At 41.1% G+C, this 15,430-nt stretch overlaps 1 protein-coding gene across 1 annotated transcript; it reads right to left on the bottom strand.

Annotated features, from left to right (window-relative positions):
• Positions 1-9,103: 9,103 nt before the first annotated feature.
• LOC118827856 (cytochrome c oxidase subunit 6C) lies at positions 9,104-15,213 on the bottom strand. The gene is made up of 4 exons (XM_036734185.1): positions 15,109-15,213; positions 12,959-13,086; positions 10,990-11,118; positions 9,104-9,240 (listed from the first exon to the last, which is right to left on the bottom strand). The coding sequence occupies exons 2-3, from the start codon at positions 13,070-13,072 to the stop codon at positions 11,002-11,004; spliced, it is 231 nt and encodes a 76-aa protein (XP_036590080.1). The 5' UTR covers positions 13,073-13,086; positions 15,109-15,213; the 3' UTR covers positions 9,104-9,240; positions 10,990-11,001.
• Positions 15,214-15,430: the final 217 nt, after the last annotated feature.

The raw sequence follows: 15,430 nt of genomic DNA, 5'->3' as shown, positions 1-15,430 counted from the left end.
TATGGATAGGATAAGCCTTACAGGGCAAGGACAAGATAAGGCTGGACACACAATAAGGGAATCCAGACCCAGACACAAGATAAGGGGAGGAGACTTTGGGGTGCCAGGGAGAGAAACTCATCCCTTGGGGTACCTTTGTATTAAGATGCATTAGGGTGTCCCCAGGAAAAAGGCAATTTAGTCCTTAGGGCACTGTTTGCACCCACATCAATAGGAAAGGTAGGAGGTAGGGATTGTTGAGAGAGAAAGACAATGAGTTTAGTTTTAGATATATTGAGTTTAAAGTGTCTTCTGGACATCCAGTTCAAGATGTCTGAAAAGCAATTGAGATTCAGTATCGGAGGTCAGCAGAGAGGTTGGGGCAAGATAGGTGGATTTGAGAATCATCAGCATAGAGATGGGAATTAAATCCATGGGAGCTGATGAGATCACCAAGTGAAGTCGTATAAAAGAGAGAAGAGAGTCCAGTGGTTAGCTCCTGTTAGAGGGCATGATCTGGGTAAGGATGCTGAGAAAGTGCAGTCTGATAGGTAACAGAAGAGTCAGGAGATAGTGGTGTCCTGAAAACCTAGAGAGGGTATGAAGGAGGAGAGGGTGATCAACAGTGTCAAAGACTGCAGAGAGTTTAGGGAGAATGAGGATTGAGAAAAGGCCGTGGGACAAGGCAGTTAAGAGCTCACTGGTAACTTTGGAGACAGCAGTTTTGGTGGAATGATGAAGTGGGAAGGCAAATTGTAAGGGATTAAGAAGAGAGTAAGAGGAGAGAGAGTGACAGGCACCTATTGTGGACAATCCTTTAGCCACAAAAGCTATAGCAACACAATAGGTACTTTAGATATATATATATATATATATATATATATATATATATATATATATATATATATATATATATATATATAGAATTGAATTAAACATAGGACTGATGCTGTTCAGCTTCTGGAACCATGGCTTTGATTAAGCTTTTTAAATATTTTAAAAATATTTAGTGTATATCCACTATTTTTGAAAACATTTTTAAAAATTTTTTTCAGTATTAGAGCAGAGTTTACAAGAACACATTTAACTAACTTTGATAGGGCTTCACTGTGTGGTTTTCAGTGAGTCACTTGACCTCTCAAGGCCTGTTTCATCACTGATGAAGTGAGAGAGTTGGATAATGTGTAAATTCTCTTTCTGAAATTCTAAGGTTGTTTAGTCATCATGAATTGGTTCTCCAGAGCCTGACTACTACCAAATTAAAATATCACAAAATGGCTTTGTGAGAGTAAAGAATAGGAACAAAGGGAGTTGGAAATTTTCCTTAAAGATGCTTACTGACCCTAGGAGCCACCTGTAGGTGATGCAACTGGAGCTATCTGGCCCACTTCTTCATCTCATCTCATATATAGTTATGATGGCAACATAAAGAGAGGGAGAGCTGAAAGGGATAGAGGAATCCAGCTCTCCCTCACACAACCTAAAAAAATCAAATCAGAGTAACAGAAGTAAGCTCCGCCCGCCAATCAAGCAAAACCTGAGCAAAAAGTCGAAATCCGAAAGAGGCTCGGAGAGAATTTGCACCAGTAAGCCAATACAAGCCATAATAAACTGATCTGAAGACTGAAAAAGGAGTAATGGCAGTCAAAACAAAGAAAATAACATATAATAAGCAAAGACTATGAATTAAGAGAAATTGATGAAAAAAGTAACTTTACAAGTATAAACAGAGCCACAGGGAAAAAACGGCTTGGCCACAAGGACTACAAGAATGGTTGTAAGAAATGAAGCAAGAGGTAAATGAAATTAGAATTGAAATTAGAGCTCTGGAGGGGAAAAAATGGGAGAATAACTAACTTAGAACAGAAGTTGGAAAAGCTTACCTAAGTAATGGACTCCCTGAAAAAAACAGAGTGGAAGAATCACATTCCAATGACTTCAAAAGACAAAGCATTTTAGAACAAAATCAAGGATTTTTTTTTTAAATAGAAGAAAATATAAGGTGGTTGTTCATAACTCCTCATCACCCCATTTGGAGGTTTCTTGGCAAAGATACTGTCTGGAGAGGTTTGCCATGTCCTTCTCCAGCTCATTTTACAGATGAGGAAACTGAGGCAAACAGGGTTAACTGACTTGCCCTGGGTCACACAGCTGGTAAGCATCTGAGGACAGATTTGAACTTAGAAACAGGACTTTTCCTGACTCCAGGCTTGGCACTCTATCCACTAGGCCACCTAGCTGCCCCAAACATAAGGCACCTACTTTCAAAAACAATTAACCTGGAAAACACTTTGAGCAAGGGATTATTAAAGAATTATCAAACTACCTAAAACCCAAAATAGGACCAAATAGGGCAGAGTTAAGATGATGTAGTAGTAGGAAGAATTACCGACCAGGTCCCCCACAATACCTCCTACACAAAAATCACAGTGTGCCATTTTTCCAGCCTTGGGCAGCATAGGGAAAGAGAGTTCTAAGGATGCTAGAGATGTGGTCTGTCCAGGAGCACGCATGAACATTCCAGCGCCTAGGGACTGAACAAGGGCCAAGGCTCTAGCCCTGGACATGAAGCACTGGGATAAAAACAGTTCCCATGGGGTCCTTGAACTAGTGCATAAGTGCAGGAATAGATGCCATCTAGCAATTTTGTCACTCACCACCCACCCAGTTAGTTCTAGGTCACAGATCCTGAGAGGATCAGAGAAAAGGACCTGTTCATAGATGTGGTAGAGGCCCAAGCTGTCTGCTGATTGAGGAACAAATTAAAAACCCAGTAGTTATGTGGGTCCCATCTGACCCCAGGAATAGAGTAGGGACTCATTTCTAACTTCCAGCTTAGGCTGAAGCCTGAAGCAGAATAATCAGCACAGGAATTCCAAATCAAAGAAAACTTGGTTTGGTCTCTCTGAATCTGCAGCTTCACAGAGGGCTGATAGTGGCTGAGTCCAGCAGCAATGTACTCTAACTTCCAACAAGGGCAAGACAACAGACTTGCTAAGACCCAAACCTGGGTCAGGGTTAAGACCATAAACACAGAAGAGAATGACTACAAAACATCTATATGCAAAGCCTCAAAGAAAAATGCAGCTAGGGCACAAGGCCAACCAAAATTACCAGAAGAGGTAAAGCAAGAGTAAAAAAAAAAGAGCTAAAAATTATTTTTAAAACCAAATGAGAAGGGCAGAGGGAAAAATGGGGGGGAAATGAGAGCTATGATAGAAAGATGTGGAAAGAGAATTAACATATTGAGAAATAAGAGATACAATACCTTACCCAAGAAAATAGCTCCCTGAAAATTACAAATGACCAAATAGAAGCTAATGACTCCAAGAGACATCAACAAATAATAAAAACAAAGTCAAAAGACTGAAAAAAAAGCAAGGTATTTCTTAGCATAAACAACCGACCTGGACTGCACTAATAGGTCTCCATTTGAATCTGTCTTTTGTTTGTGGCTCCTGAACTGATTACTGTTTTTTATTTCATTGTCTCTTAATGATATATTTAATCTTTCTATCTTTTTATATTTATTTGCAAAATTTGTGCCTTAATACCTGGTCGATATTTGTAAAAGTTCCACCTGCTGCTAAGAAATACATCTATTTATTTCAGTTTCATTTAGGAGATACTCTAAGTCTTTTAGCTCTAAGTTTCTCTAGCAGTTTTTTAGTTCCATACTTTCCCTTTTGTCTTTCAGTTCAATTTATTCAACACTGAGAAAGGGACTTTGAAATCTGCCATTATTGTGTTACTCTGTGTACTTTTGTAGCTCAGTTAGTTTTTCCTTTATGAATTTGAATGCTAAAGGCATTTGGAGCCTGTAAGTTTAATATTGATATTGAGTTGTCATATATGGTTTCTTTCAGCATAATGTAGTCTCTTGTTTATTCCTTTTTGTCCTGAATGTTTATTTTTGCTTTGTCTGATAACATTATTCCAACTCTTGTTTTTTTGGATTCACTTGTTGCATAGTAAATTTTTTGTAACCCCTCATTTTATTCTGTGGATGTCTTTTTTTTTAAATGTGGTTTTAGAAAGTGAGGTTTTGTTATAAATTGTTCACTCTTTTTCATTCCATTAGACTGTTTAATCCATTCACATTTAAAGTTATAAGTTAGGTTTCTATTTTCCCCTTTTTTTCTTTAATATTGGGGTTTTCCCAAACTACGATTTTCCTATTCTTGTGCTCTAAACCTGGTATAATGTCTCCAGTTAGTTTAACTCTTTTTTAAGATGGCTGTTTTCCTAGCCACTCTCTTCCCCTTACCGTCAAGCTCCCCCACTCCTATTTATTACCTTTTCCCTGACTTTGGAGTTTTGCTTTTTACTTCCTCTTGCTTGCTTGCTTTTATATATTTATTTAGTTCTTCCCCTCTTTTTTTCCTCTCAGTTTAATACTCAAGTAAATACTTCTTTTCCTCTTTCCATTTTTTTCATTAATTCTTAAAATTTTATTTTCTGTACCTTTTCCTAGAATGGTTTATTTCCCTCACTCTCTTCATTATTTACCTTGTCTTTCTATTTCTAGACTTTTCACTTTTTGACTCATTACCCTTAAACTAGTGATGTAATAGATAAAGTGCTGGGCCTGCAATAAGGAAGACCTGAGTTGGAATCAAGCCCCAGACGTTTATCAGCTGTGTGACCCTGAGCAAGTTACTTAACCTCTGTCTGCCTCGGTTTCCTAACTATAAAACAGAGATAATAACAGTACCTCTCTTGCAGGGTTGTTAAGAAGATCAAATAAGATAGCATTTGTAACACAGTAGTTGGCACATAGGCAGGTGCTATATATGTGCGTATTCATCCTTTTTTGTTAGAACTTTGGAGAGGTAATATTTTGGGTTCTCTTCTAAACAGTTTCTGTTATTGCCTTGTACAACTTGCCCCCTGCCTGTTGAGCCAAGATGGTGGAATAAAAAAGGTAGAAACCTATCAATCCCTGCAGGTGATAGAGGGGATCGTTTTCACCCATTTGCCCCAAAATCCCTTTGCTGGGCCCTCTCATCTGGGCTCAGCAGCCTCTAGAAACTCCGATTCCCCTTCTCCTGAGGCAATATGAGTCATCTGCAGATAATACCTATTGTAGGTTCCCTGTCTCCTTTTAAAGACTGTCTCTCCACTCATAGGGTACATTTATCAGTAGTGTTGCTTTCACCATCGAAACAAGGTTGTCCCTTTTTCTGCCCCTGTTCAGTAGCTAGCTCCCTTTGCCTCCTTGTCTTTCCCTTGCAGGCTCTCTTCTTCCTGGGAAGCTGCAGGAGTTATTTTTCCTTTCGCTGGGAAGCCTTTGACTTGACTGAGCATGCATCACATATTCCCTCTTTTTATCCTCCTTGTTATACACTCTCTCACATAATTCAGTCCCACATACATAGATCCCCTGTAGGCGGGACATTGTGAGGTTTAATCCAACACGTTTCCAGCTTCTTTCCCCCACCGTTACTTCTGTTTGACTTTTGCTTTCACCCTTGTCTCCTTATGTACGTTTAGGGAGACATTTTGGTTACCTCTTAACAGTCTCTCTGTGTTACATTGTTGTCGTCTATGTTTGGTGTTATTTATTTACTGTTTTTGTGTCTGGTTGTTTAAGAAGCAAATAATCTTTTCAGATCTGGTTGTTTTTTTTTCTAAGAATGTTTCATATGCCTCTTTATTATTGGACATCCTTATTTTGTCATTTTGGGTTAGACTGATTTGCAGGGTAGGTCACCTTGGGCTGCACCTTGAATCACAATAGGTTATTTCATTACAATCTACATTCTGGTGGGTGCAGAAGAGTCTTGTATTATTTAAATTTCTTTTCCTTTTTATTTGAAGGTTTCTCATATTTTTGCTTGCAGAATTTGTTTCTCAATGGAATTGCCAAATTTAACCACTATATATCTTGAAGTTTGCAGCTTTGGGTTTGGGGTTGTTGTTATTCTTTTACCTTAGAGGTGATTGTAGGGGTGATCTATGGATACTTTCGTCTGCTGTGTTGTTTTCTGAACTAAGTTCTGGGCAGTTTTCTTGTATTGTTTTTTGCATTATGGTGTTCAGGTTTTTTGACTTGTCATGTTCTTCTGGGAGATCTATAATCCTCACATTATCTCTATGCATCCTGTCTTCAGGATCAATGTTTGACTTCTTTGCAGAGCATATTTTCTTTTAATATTTAATGCCTTTTACTTCTCCCAGATTGTCCTTCACTTCTAGGTATTTGCATTCCTAATGTCTTCTGTTTTGTTTCTTTGATGAGACTCAAAACCACAGACCCAAGTTTTTTCTATTCTGCAAGTTGTTTCTGCTGTACAGGCCACAAATCCTGCACCCCAAATTCTCATTTCTCTTTCAGTGGTTCCACTTAATTTTCCTGTTTTGTAGCGTTTATTCAAAGATGCCCTTACTAGATCTGCAGGCCATATTTCATTCTATTAACGTTTTCCCTTTACGTTTATCTGCTTAAGCTAAACATCTTTTCTTTCTCCTGAGATCTTTGTGAATTTTCAGCCTTTCCCCCCAAATTTCCCTGTTGCTTTTTCCGATTTCTTTTTTTCTAGTGGTGGTTTCCTTAGAAGAGTATTTGTCTCCTCCCATACTGGGCAACTCCAATTTCTCCAGCCGACATCTGGGTCCCAACTGATTTCTGGGTGAACAGGACCAGCCCAAGCTGAATGCTGAGCTCTTTTCCTCAGATACAGCGGAATGCCACATGTATTCTCCCTCATTCCCTCTATTCCTCAGTTCTGTGATTCAACAACAGAGGACTACCATGCCACTATGGAAACCTGAGCCAGTTTCTGCCACCTGGACTTAAGATCATTTCTGGGATGAAGTGGGGGAGTGAGGTCCGGATATGCAGTAATAGAGATCACCCTATACGTATCTCCTACCACGCTCTTGTTGCTCCACAGAACGCCACCAAAGGGCTGGCTTAGCCAGACAGATTTCTGGGGTATCAGGAGGAGGGTGAGGTCAAGGTAGAGTTGGGCTCTGTTCCATGCTCGGGCACACATCTGCCCCATTTCCTCTATTGCTCTGCTTTTCTGCAGAGCTCTGCTGTAGCCCAGAATGATGCAATGAGGATGCCAGTTGGGATCTTCATGGCATTGAAGAGAGGTGGGTGGAGAGTTGATTTGGGTGAGCTTATGTAGCATGGCTGCCAGGAGCACGGTGGGTGGAGAGGGAGTGGGTATGGAATGAGCTCCTTAGGGATTAAGGAATATTGGCCTTGTCTAGATTCTGGGCATCCTAAACTGGGGAAGAGCTCAAATTGCTTCATCTCTGGCATTATTTCTATCTGGGAGAAGTTTGAGAGATCATGAGGATTCAAGAAAAAAAAAACAAAACCTAGTTCTCATCTTATGGATCACATGTCCCCACTCTCCGTTTTCACAGCCACCAACCTGGTTTAGGCTGTCCATGCCTCTAGACTTTGTAACAGCCTTACTGGTCTTCCTGCCTTGAGGCTGTCCCCACTCCACTCCATCCACTTTATTAAAGCATTAAGTCTGACCATATCATCTGTCCTATAAATGGCAGCAGCTCTTTTACTACTAGGACCAAATATACTCTTAGGCATCACAAGTTCATTTTGACTTGGCCCCTTCCTATCTTTCCAGTATTTTAAAACTCCACTCCCCTCTACATACTCAACCATACTGACATGCCCTTAATGCAACACTCTGCCTTTGCAGCTGGCACTCCCCATGCCCAGAATGTTTTCTTTGCTCACCTCAGAATTCTTTTGCTTCCATCTAGATTTCAAACACCACCTTCTATAGGCCTTTCCTAGTGCACCTACCTGCCAGCTCCTTGTCCTCCAAAGTGGCCTCACGAGTGGCGGCAGCACACCTTCCATCTCCTCCATCTCAACCTGAACTCTTAGTGAGCAGCTGTTTTATTTTACACGATACATAGTATGTAGCATTGCACATAGTACAATCTGGTGCTTGTGGATTTCTAAACCCCATTTCACTTTACCTGGCATTCTTTCACTAGCTACACCTCTCATCCTAATACACAAAAGCAATAGTGCAAAAGCCTGGATTTCACCCCACCAACACCAGGAGTTCAGTCCACCTACAATTATTAAACGTTTTTCTAATCCTGCAATATCATTCACATTAGTCCAAAATATTTTAAAACTAATTAAAACTTCAAACATTTTCACTGTAAATAACCATTACTGGGAGAAATGAACAACTATACCAATCTATTACTGTGACTTCATTAGTGTGTTACAGGAATATTTGGACTAGAACCAAAACTTCTAACAATTATCAATGAACAAAAATTAGTAGTTAACCTTCCAATAAAAAGCATGGTCATAATCCCTGGAAAACTTTCCCAACTGCTTATTCTCTGTAATACTCAAGAAGCAACACCATTTCAAACCATCAAATAAGACTCAGCATTATAGGGCCGAACATTGTCTAATCGAATCCAAAGGTGAGGCCAGAGGTTGACTTGCTTGGACCCGTGTCTCTTAAGATTTGTGCCTTCTGGTGTATGATACTTTCTCTGTGTCTTATTATCTGTATGATCTTTGGCAAGCCACACCCTTATCTATAAAATGTTTATATGATTTCAAAGGTAATTTCCAGCTTTAATCTCTATTCTTATAAACTATGGTCCTCTGAGACACTGAATTTGTCAGGCAGCAGAGACTTGACTCTACCTGGATATATATGGTCGGCTGGTCACAGTGGAAATTAAGAGGCCACACGCTGTTTCCATGAACCTGTTTTTCTTGTAGAAAATGGGAAGTATACTTGCAACACCTGCCTACAGGTCAAGAATAAGATAATGTATTTTAAGGTACTTTGTAAACCAGAATGGTCTCTACAGCTATTATTATCATGTTGACCTTTTTTTGCTTCAGCCTGAAGAGGTCTAAGAAGGTGAAACTCTGCTAGCTATGCCAATGGAAATAAATCAAAATCACCTTCATTGATCCATGTGAAATTCTACAATTACAATTTCATTCCTTTTAACTTAAAAGCTCTAATTTTTGGTAAGGTTCTGAGCTTTCCAATTACTTACACCCTAGTGTGAATGAAACATCTAAGAAAAGACTTGTGATGGGAAGAGAGGGGAAGAGAATTATAAATACTTAATAACATACAACTAAGGCACACAATTTAAGTTACCACACATAGGTCATCAACTGTTTATTATCGAGTTAGATTATTCCACAGCCAGTGTGCATGTATTTCATGTTAGAGCACAAGAAAAACAAGTCAGTATAGGTATCCAGGGACCTCAAGCCTCTGAAGCCTGTAATAAAGAAGAAAGCCCTTAGTTAAGACAATGCATGTCGACAATGCATATCAATATTCACTCTCCTTTTTCTGAGCTCAGCCCCTGCCTTTTCCCTTGTAGTGGCACATGCAAGGACCTCTCTAAGCCCCTAATTCCTCATAAAAGCTCCTTATTATTTCCGTATTTCACATATGGGGCTCCCAAAATGAGACCCTCCTCACCCATCCCACTCAATTATTCCTTCCTTAGTCACAAAATTAGCACAAGTCTGCAAATTGGGAAAACTCTGATTCTCATTTTTCAGATCTGGACATGCCACCAAATCCAGAATATTTTCAGGAAGTGTTTTCTATTTTTAATACACAGTAAAGTTTTAGACTGTGAGAAAACAAGTTATTAGAGGAGTTAAATTTATAGTATAGGTCTTAGGAGGAACAACTTCATTGATGCAGATACTCCTTGCATCAATGTAGACCCGAGGACAGATGTATCCCTTAGTGGACGGTTTCATGAGTTGTTAGAGGTCAGAAAAGTAATTATCTGGTGCCTAACCTACAAGGTTAGGGTCTCAATGAACTATTTCTACATGTGATCTCTCATATAATCTAAGCCTTTCCCAACAACATAGCTAAAGGCCCTATCTCCAAAGGTTAAATCCATGCAAAGTCAGTAACTTGTTTTTAGACTCCACCCCTCACTCTCAATTTGCTTTGTTGTTGTTCAATCATTGTGTCTGACTCTTTTTGAGCCCATTTGGGTTTTTCTTGGCAAAGATACTGGAGTGGTTTAACAATTCCTTCTCTAGCTCATTTTACAGATGAGGAAAATGAAGCAAACAGGGTTAAGTGTCTTTTCCAGAGTAACACAGCTACTCAGTATCTGAGGCCAGATTTGAACAAGAAGATGAGTATTCCTGACTTCACGTCCTGTACTCTATCTACTACACCACTTAGCTGATTGTCTGCATGCCTCTATTAATAAGTAATGCAATTAGCAATTAATCAAGACACATTTATTAAGGACCTACTATGTGCCAGGAATATCTTAGAGGATGGGGATATAGAGAAAAAAAATCTTTTTCTTCAAGTTAACATTAAATACATAAAAAGTGAATGTGAAGGAATTCTGGGTGGTGGAGGTAGGAAGAAAAGAGGGGCCTCTTTCAGGAGGTGGCACTTAATCTCAGCTTTGAAGGGAGCTAGGGATTCTCAGAGGCTAAGGTGAGGAGGGAGTATATTACACAAAGGAGGCAAAATAGTTGGAAAAGATAAATTTTATTAAGGAAAGCAATAGCTTTCGATAGCAGCCGGCAAAATAAATAAGAAAAAAAACCATGCTATCTTTCTGTAACTAGGCTGACTACAGTTCTTAGAGTTCATAAAAATCTAGACAAGCTGTCTAGACTCATGGCACCATAGAGCAAATCGTCTATAACTATTCTAACCAAATAAAACACGGATGAGTTCCAAGGATGAGTTCCCAAAAAGGGAATGAGTGGAAACAAACCTCTGCCTATCTCCACAAAGCCAGGATGTAACCCAATTAATGTCCAAAAATCAACACTAGCCTCTAGAGTTTTATAGTTCCCACTGAAATTAAATTAGCATTTGTGAAAAACATCCTAACACTACCGATCCAGATTAATAAACTAATTTTTAAAAATTTATTTCTAAAAGCTACTAAGAGCTACTACCTCCGTACAAACTGACAATCTGTGATACTGTGATTATATAAAATATGTCAAATAACAAAATGTTTTATTACCTGTATATTTCATCATGGTTTTCCATACTGAAAGACACCAGCTTGATACATCTCTTCAAAATCTTTCACAGCATCATACCTTCTATAGAAATCTTGATATGCCTTTTTCCTAGGTTCAGCCACTCTGAACTAAAATGAAATTCCACAAAGTTAGAAATGCAGTACAATTTCAAAATGGCGATTTCACTAATCAATTTAATTTCTAAAGCAATAACAGACATTTAATATTTATGAATTTTATAACAGTGATTAGGTCATACTTCATTTAAAACTGCACATCCTTGAAAAAGCAAAGTATTCTGTAATTCACACTCCTTTTTCAACCTACTCATTTTATAACTCAAAAAGCTAAGGGCCACAAAGGCTGGATGACTTGCTCCAGGTAGCAGAGGTCTGAAGTGGCAAAGCTAACTTGTGAACTCAGGCCCCCTAACTTCAAATCTAGCACTCTTTTCATTGCATCAAGCTGCCCTACTTTAAATATTTACTTAAGAAACATTCACTGTTCAGGAAGGGAAAATGAAGTACTGTGAAACACCACCAAGAAAACAAGATGGCCACTGAAGTGGCTCTATGGTCTATTGTCAATGAAATACTGGTAACGATGATGACAATGGATGATAGAAATCAAAACTGTACTGGGGACAGATGGGAACAACACACACCTGGGTACACACTCTTAAGTAAATACAAAATGAATACAAAAAAAATGACAGGGAGGCAAAGAACTAAAAAGGGGGTTGGGGGATAATCAGGAAAGACTAATTTAAAGACACAACTTTAGAGTTAAGTCTTAAATGGAGTTTTTTCAAAAAGAGACAAAAAAGGAGCACATTCTAGGCATGAGACACATCCTATGCAAAGGTATGGAGGCAGGAAAAGGAATGTCAAGTACTGTAATGTTAAGCAGGGTGGGACTTTTTTACTCTTTTCTCTTTGAAAATACTAAAGTAATCAAAGTGCCTATACTACTGGCAGAAGCTCCTTTTGCTGATTAGGGGTGAAGCCTTCGGACCCTAAGAAGGGTATATAAACTCACAGGTTAGCATTTTGTTTGGGGCTCTCACTCACTGGAAGAGTGTGACTGGACCAGAGAGACTCAGGGCAGCCCTTGTCAAGAGGCCCGCCCTGGCTTGAAAGGGCAGAAGTTGGTGCTTCTCTGGTAACTGTGTATATTGTGATTTGGTTAAACAGAAATGCTGATCTGTTTATATTGTCACTGTTTGTATTTTCTGTTTGTATTCTCTCTGAAGTTCAGGGTACTGGCTTTTCCCCTGAACTAAGTGAACTATACATGTATGTTTGATTAAAGTGAGATTGTTAACCCCTTACAGTTGCTCTCCTTAGAAGAGCAGATCAAAGAACCTGTGCTGGCCGCTCTTGTTTGGTCTTACACCCCTACAGCAGCTGCAAGCAGCATTGTTATTACAAGTACAAGGAACAGGAGACCAGTTTGGAGCCAGACTATAAAGAGCTTTACAAGCCAGAAAAGTTTGTATTTTACCATCACACAAGAGGGGAGCTACTGAAGCTTCTTCAGCAAAGGAGTATCACACTTAGACTAGTGCTTTAGGAATATCAATTTGGCAGCCACGGGGAGGACTGGAAAGGGAAAATATTGGTGGCAGGGAAACTGAGTAAGAGGTGACTGCAATAGCTAGCAGGTGATAAGGGTTGAAAAGGGCCATGGCCATTGAGTCAAAAGGGACAGCTGTGAGAAATGAAGTTTGGTGGTGGCGTCAAAAGAGAGAAGTTGGGAGGAGAGTGTGTTTAAGAGGAAAGATAATGTGTGTGTGTGCGCGCGCGCGCGCGCGCGGAGAGGGAATAAGGACAGAAAAGTTACTGTCCTTATCAAGGGTACAGAGAATAGGAAGAATAAAAAATCTAGTATACAGAATTCATTGAACTTTCAAATTATTCAAGTGTCTCCTTTGAAGGGAAGCACTTTTTAAGGCTGAAACATACATACCTTATACATAGTAGCACATCCCAAAGACAGAATAAATGCTGTAATAATATGAAATCGCAAGCGCTTAGCCAAAAGGCCTCGCAGCTGTGGTTTTGCCAAAACGGGAGCAGACATGCTGACAATTCTTCCTGTTAAAGACAGAATGTTAAATATAAACTCTAAATGCAGACAGCAAATTCTTCTGAATTCATTTCTGATACATCAATTATATTTATGAACCTCAAATTAATAGGAAGCTAAGTGAATGGGGGAGCTCCCTTCCTCCTGTGACAAATGTGAGTAAGGCACACAGGGTAGGGTTCAATTTACATCACTAGAAGGAATGCCCATATGGTGACATCACCAACCAGTTGGATGTTCCATCAATTTAAGCATTTGCAGAATAAGTGTACTGTAATTACTCATTTATGCAGCACTTTGATGCTTTTCTCATAACAACCTCCTCAAGTGAGTGGCACAAGTACTATCTGCATTTTACAGAATTTTACAATTCACTCTGGTGAAATGAACTGCCCAGGCCATCCACTATTAATAATGAAGATTTGCAAAGTGCTTCCCTCACAACCCTGTGTGGTGGGTAGTTCAAGCATCACTGTTCCACCTCACAGACGAGGAATGTTCCATCTTACAGATGAAGAAGCCCAGGCTCAACAAGGTTAAAAAAAAAAATTCCACTAGGCTTCACAGCTAGGTCAAGAACCCGAATATTCTGTTCTGTTTTTATATGTATTTCCTCTACCTTCCCCACCACAGGAACTTCCCAACAATGTTCCTCCCCTATACCATCAGGAAGACATATAAGCATAACTTAGTGAATAGACTCCATCCCAGAGCCAGGAAGCCCTGAAATACGGTGAAGCGGATAGAACATTGGATTTGGAGGCAAAAGACCTAAGTTCAAATCCAACCTCAGATATGGCAAGTCTGTTGGGGATATGGTCAATCTGCCTCAGGTTCCTCATCTATAAAATGGGGATAATACCACCTACCAATCAGACAATAATTGTAAAACATTAGCACAGTGCCTGGTACACAGTAAGCGCTTCATCCACGTTAGCCACCATTAGCATCGCGGCCTTGAGAGCCAAGAATCCCTGAGTTTGAATCCAGCTTCAGAGACTACCTGGGATGCTGAGCAAATCACTTAAACTGTCTACCCCAGCTTCCTCTTGTGTAAAAGAGGGACAACAGCCCCGAGGCGGTTGGGGGGGCCCAATGAGATAATAACTATAAAGTGCTTTAAACAGTGCCTGGCACACAGTAAGAGCTTTATCGATATTACTTATTATCTACATAATGGGGAACAGCACCTGCCTCCCACCGTTGTTAGAGGAGGGTCCAACGAGATAATAACTGTAAAGTGCTCAGCAGTGTGTGGCACACAGTAGGCGCTTTATCGATATTAGTTATTATCTATATAATGCGAAGAGCACCTGCCCCCTGGGTTGCTGTGAGGGTCCAATGAGATAATAACTGTAAAGTGCTTCGCACAGTGCCTGGCACAATGCAAGCGCTCCGTAAACGACGGTCGTGGTTTATTAAATACGAGGCTTGGAATCAAGGCTACTCGAATTCGAATCGTGTCTCTGAGGTGACCAGCGGCGGTAACCCCCGCCTGCCTCAGTGCCCTTAGGTGTAAAACAGGGACGGCAGCACCGACCCCCCCCCCCAGGGTAGTGGGAAGGCATTTCTAAAGCGCTCGGTAAAGCTCGGAGCGCCACCGTCTAAGCGCTAGCCGTTACGGTAACGACGCCCCGGCCGGATGTATGACCTTGGGCGCCTCACGTTACGCCTCTGGGCCCCGGTGAACCCTCCATCCTCCAAGGACGCCGACTCCACGGCTGCCGTGGGGACGAAACGCGCCGCTGGTAAAGCGCTTCGCAAACCTTGAAACGCTATGTGAATGCTCATTATTGTTATTAACTCTTAAGGCGAGCATCCGCGGCTCGGGTTTCCCACCCCTATTCCTCTCTCCTGTCCCTCCGCCGGGGACGAGGAGGGGCGGCCCGGCTAGTCTCCGCATCCTCCAGGCTCACAGGCCGCTTTTAGGGTCGGGGGCTTACAGGACATCGGTGTGAGAAGAGGGGAAAGGCCTGGGGACGACAGGGAGGAAGAACAGGCCCAGGAAAGGTGGAGGTACCGAAACTCACCCGAGGACGTACGTCCTTCTCCGCTTCCTGAGAAATGAAGGGCGATGAGGAACCGCGCAGGCGCAGAGCCGCAGAAGCGCCAAGACGGGAGCCGGGAGCGCTCAAACGGCGTTCGCGAAGAGGTGGGGCGAAGCCGAGGGAGAGTTCTCCAAGCAGCCGCTGAGCCTCGAGCTCCTCCTCCCCCTCTCCGCCCCTCCACGTGATCAGGCTGCTAATGCAGCTCCCGAGGGCGGGCCTCGCCCCGTTCAAACTGCCTCCGGGAACCAAAGGGAAGCGCGAGGGTTGGGGGCGGGGCAGGTTCTGGCCCTGACCGGGTTCCTTG

The sequence above is a fragment of the Trichosurus vulpecula genome, chromosome 1 (assembly GCF_011100635.1).
Source record: "Trichosurus vulpecula isolate mTriVul1 chromosome 1, mTriVul1.pri, whole genome shotgun sequence".
NCBI lineage: Eukaryota > Metazoa > Chordata > Mammalia > Diprotodontia > Phalangeridae > Trichosurus > Trichosurus vulpecula.
Note: the sequence above shows the minus strand (reverse complement) of the source record. Positions and strands in the feature narration are given on the sequence as shown.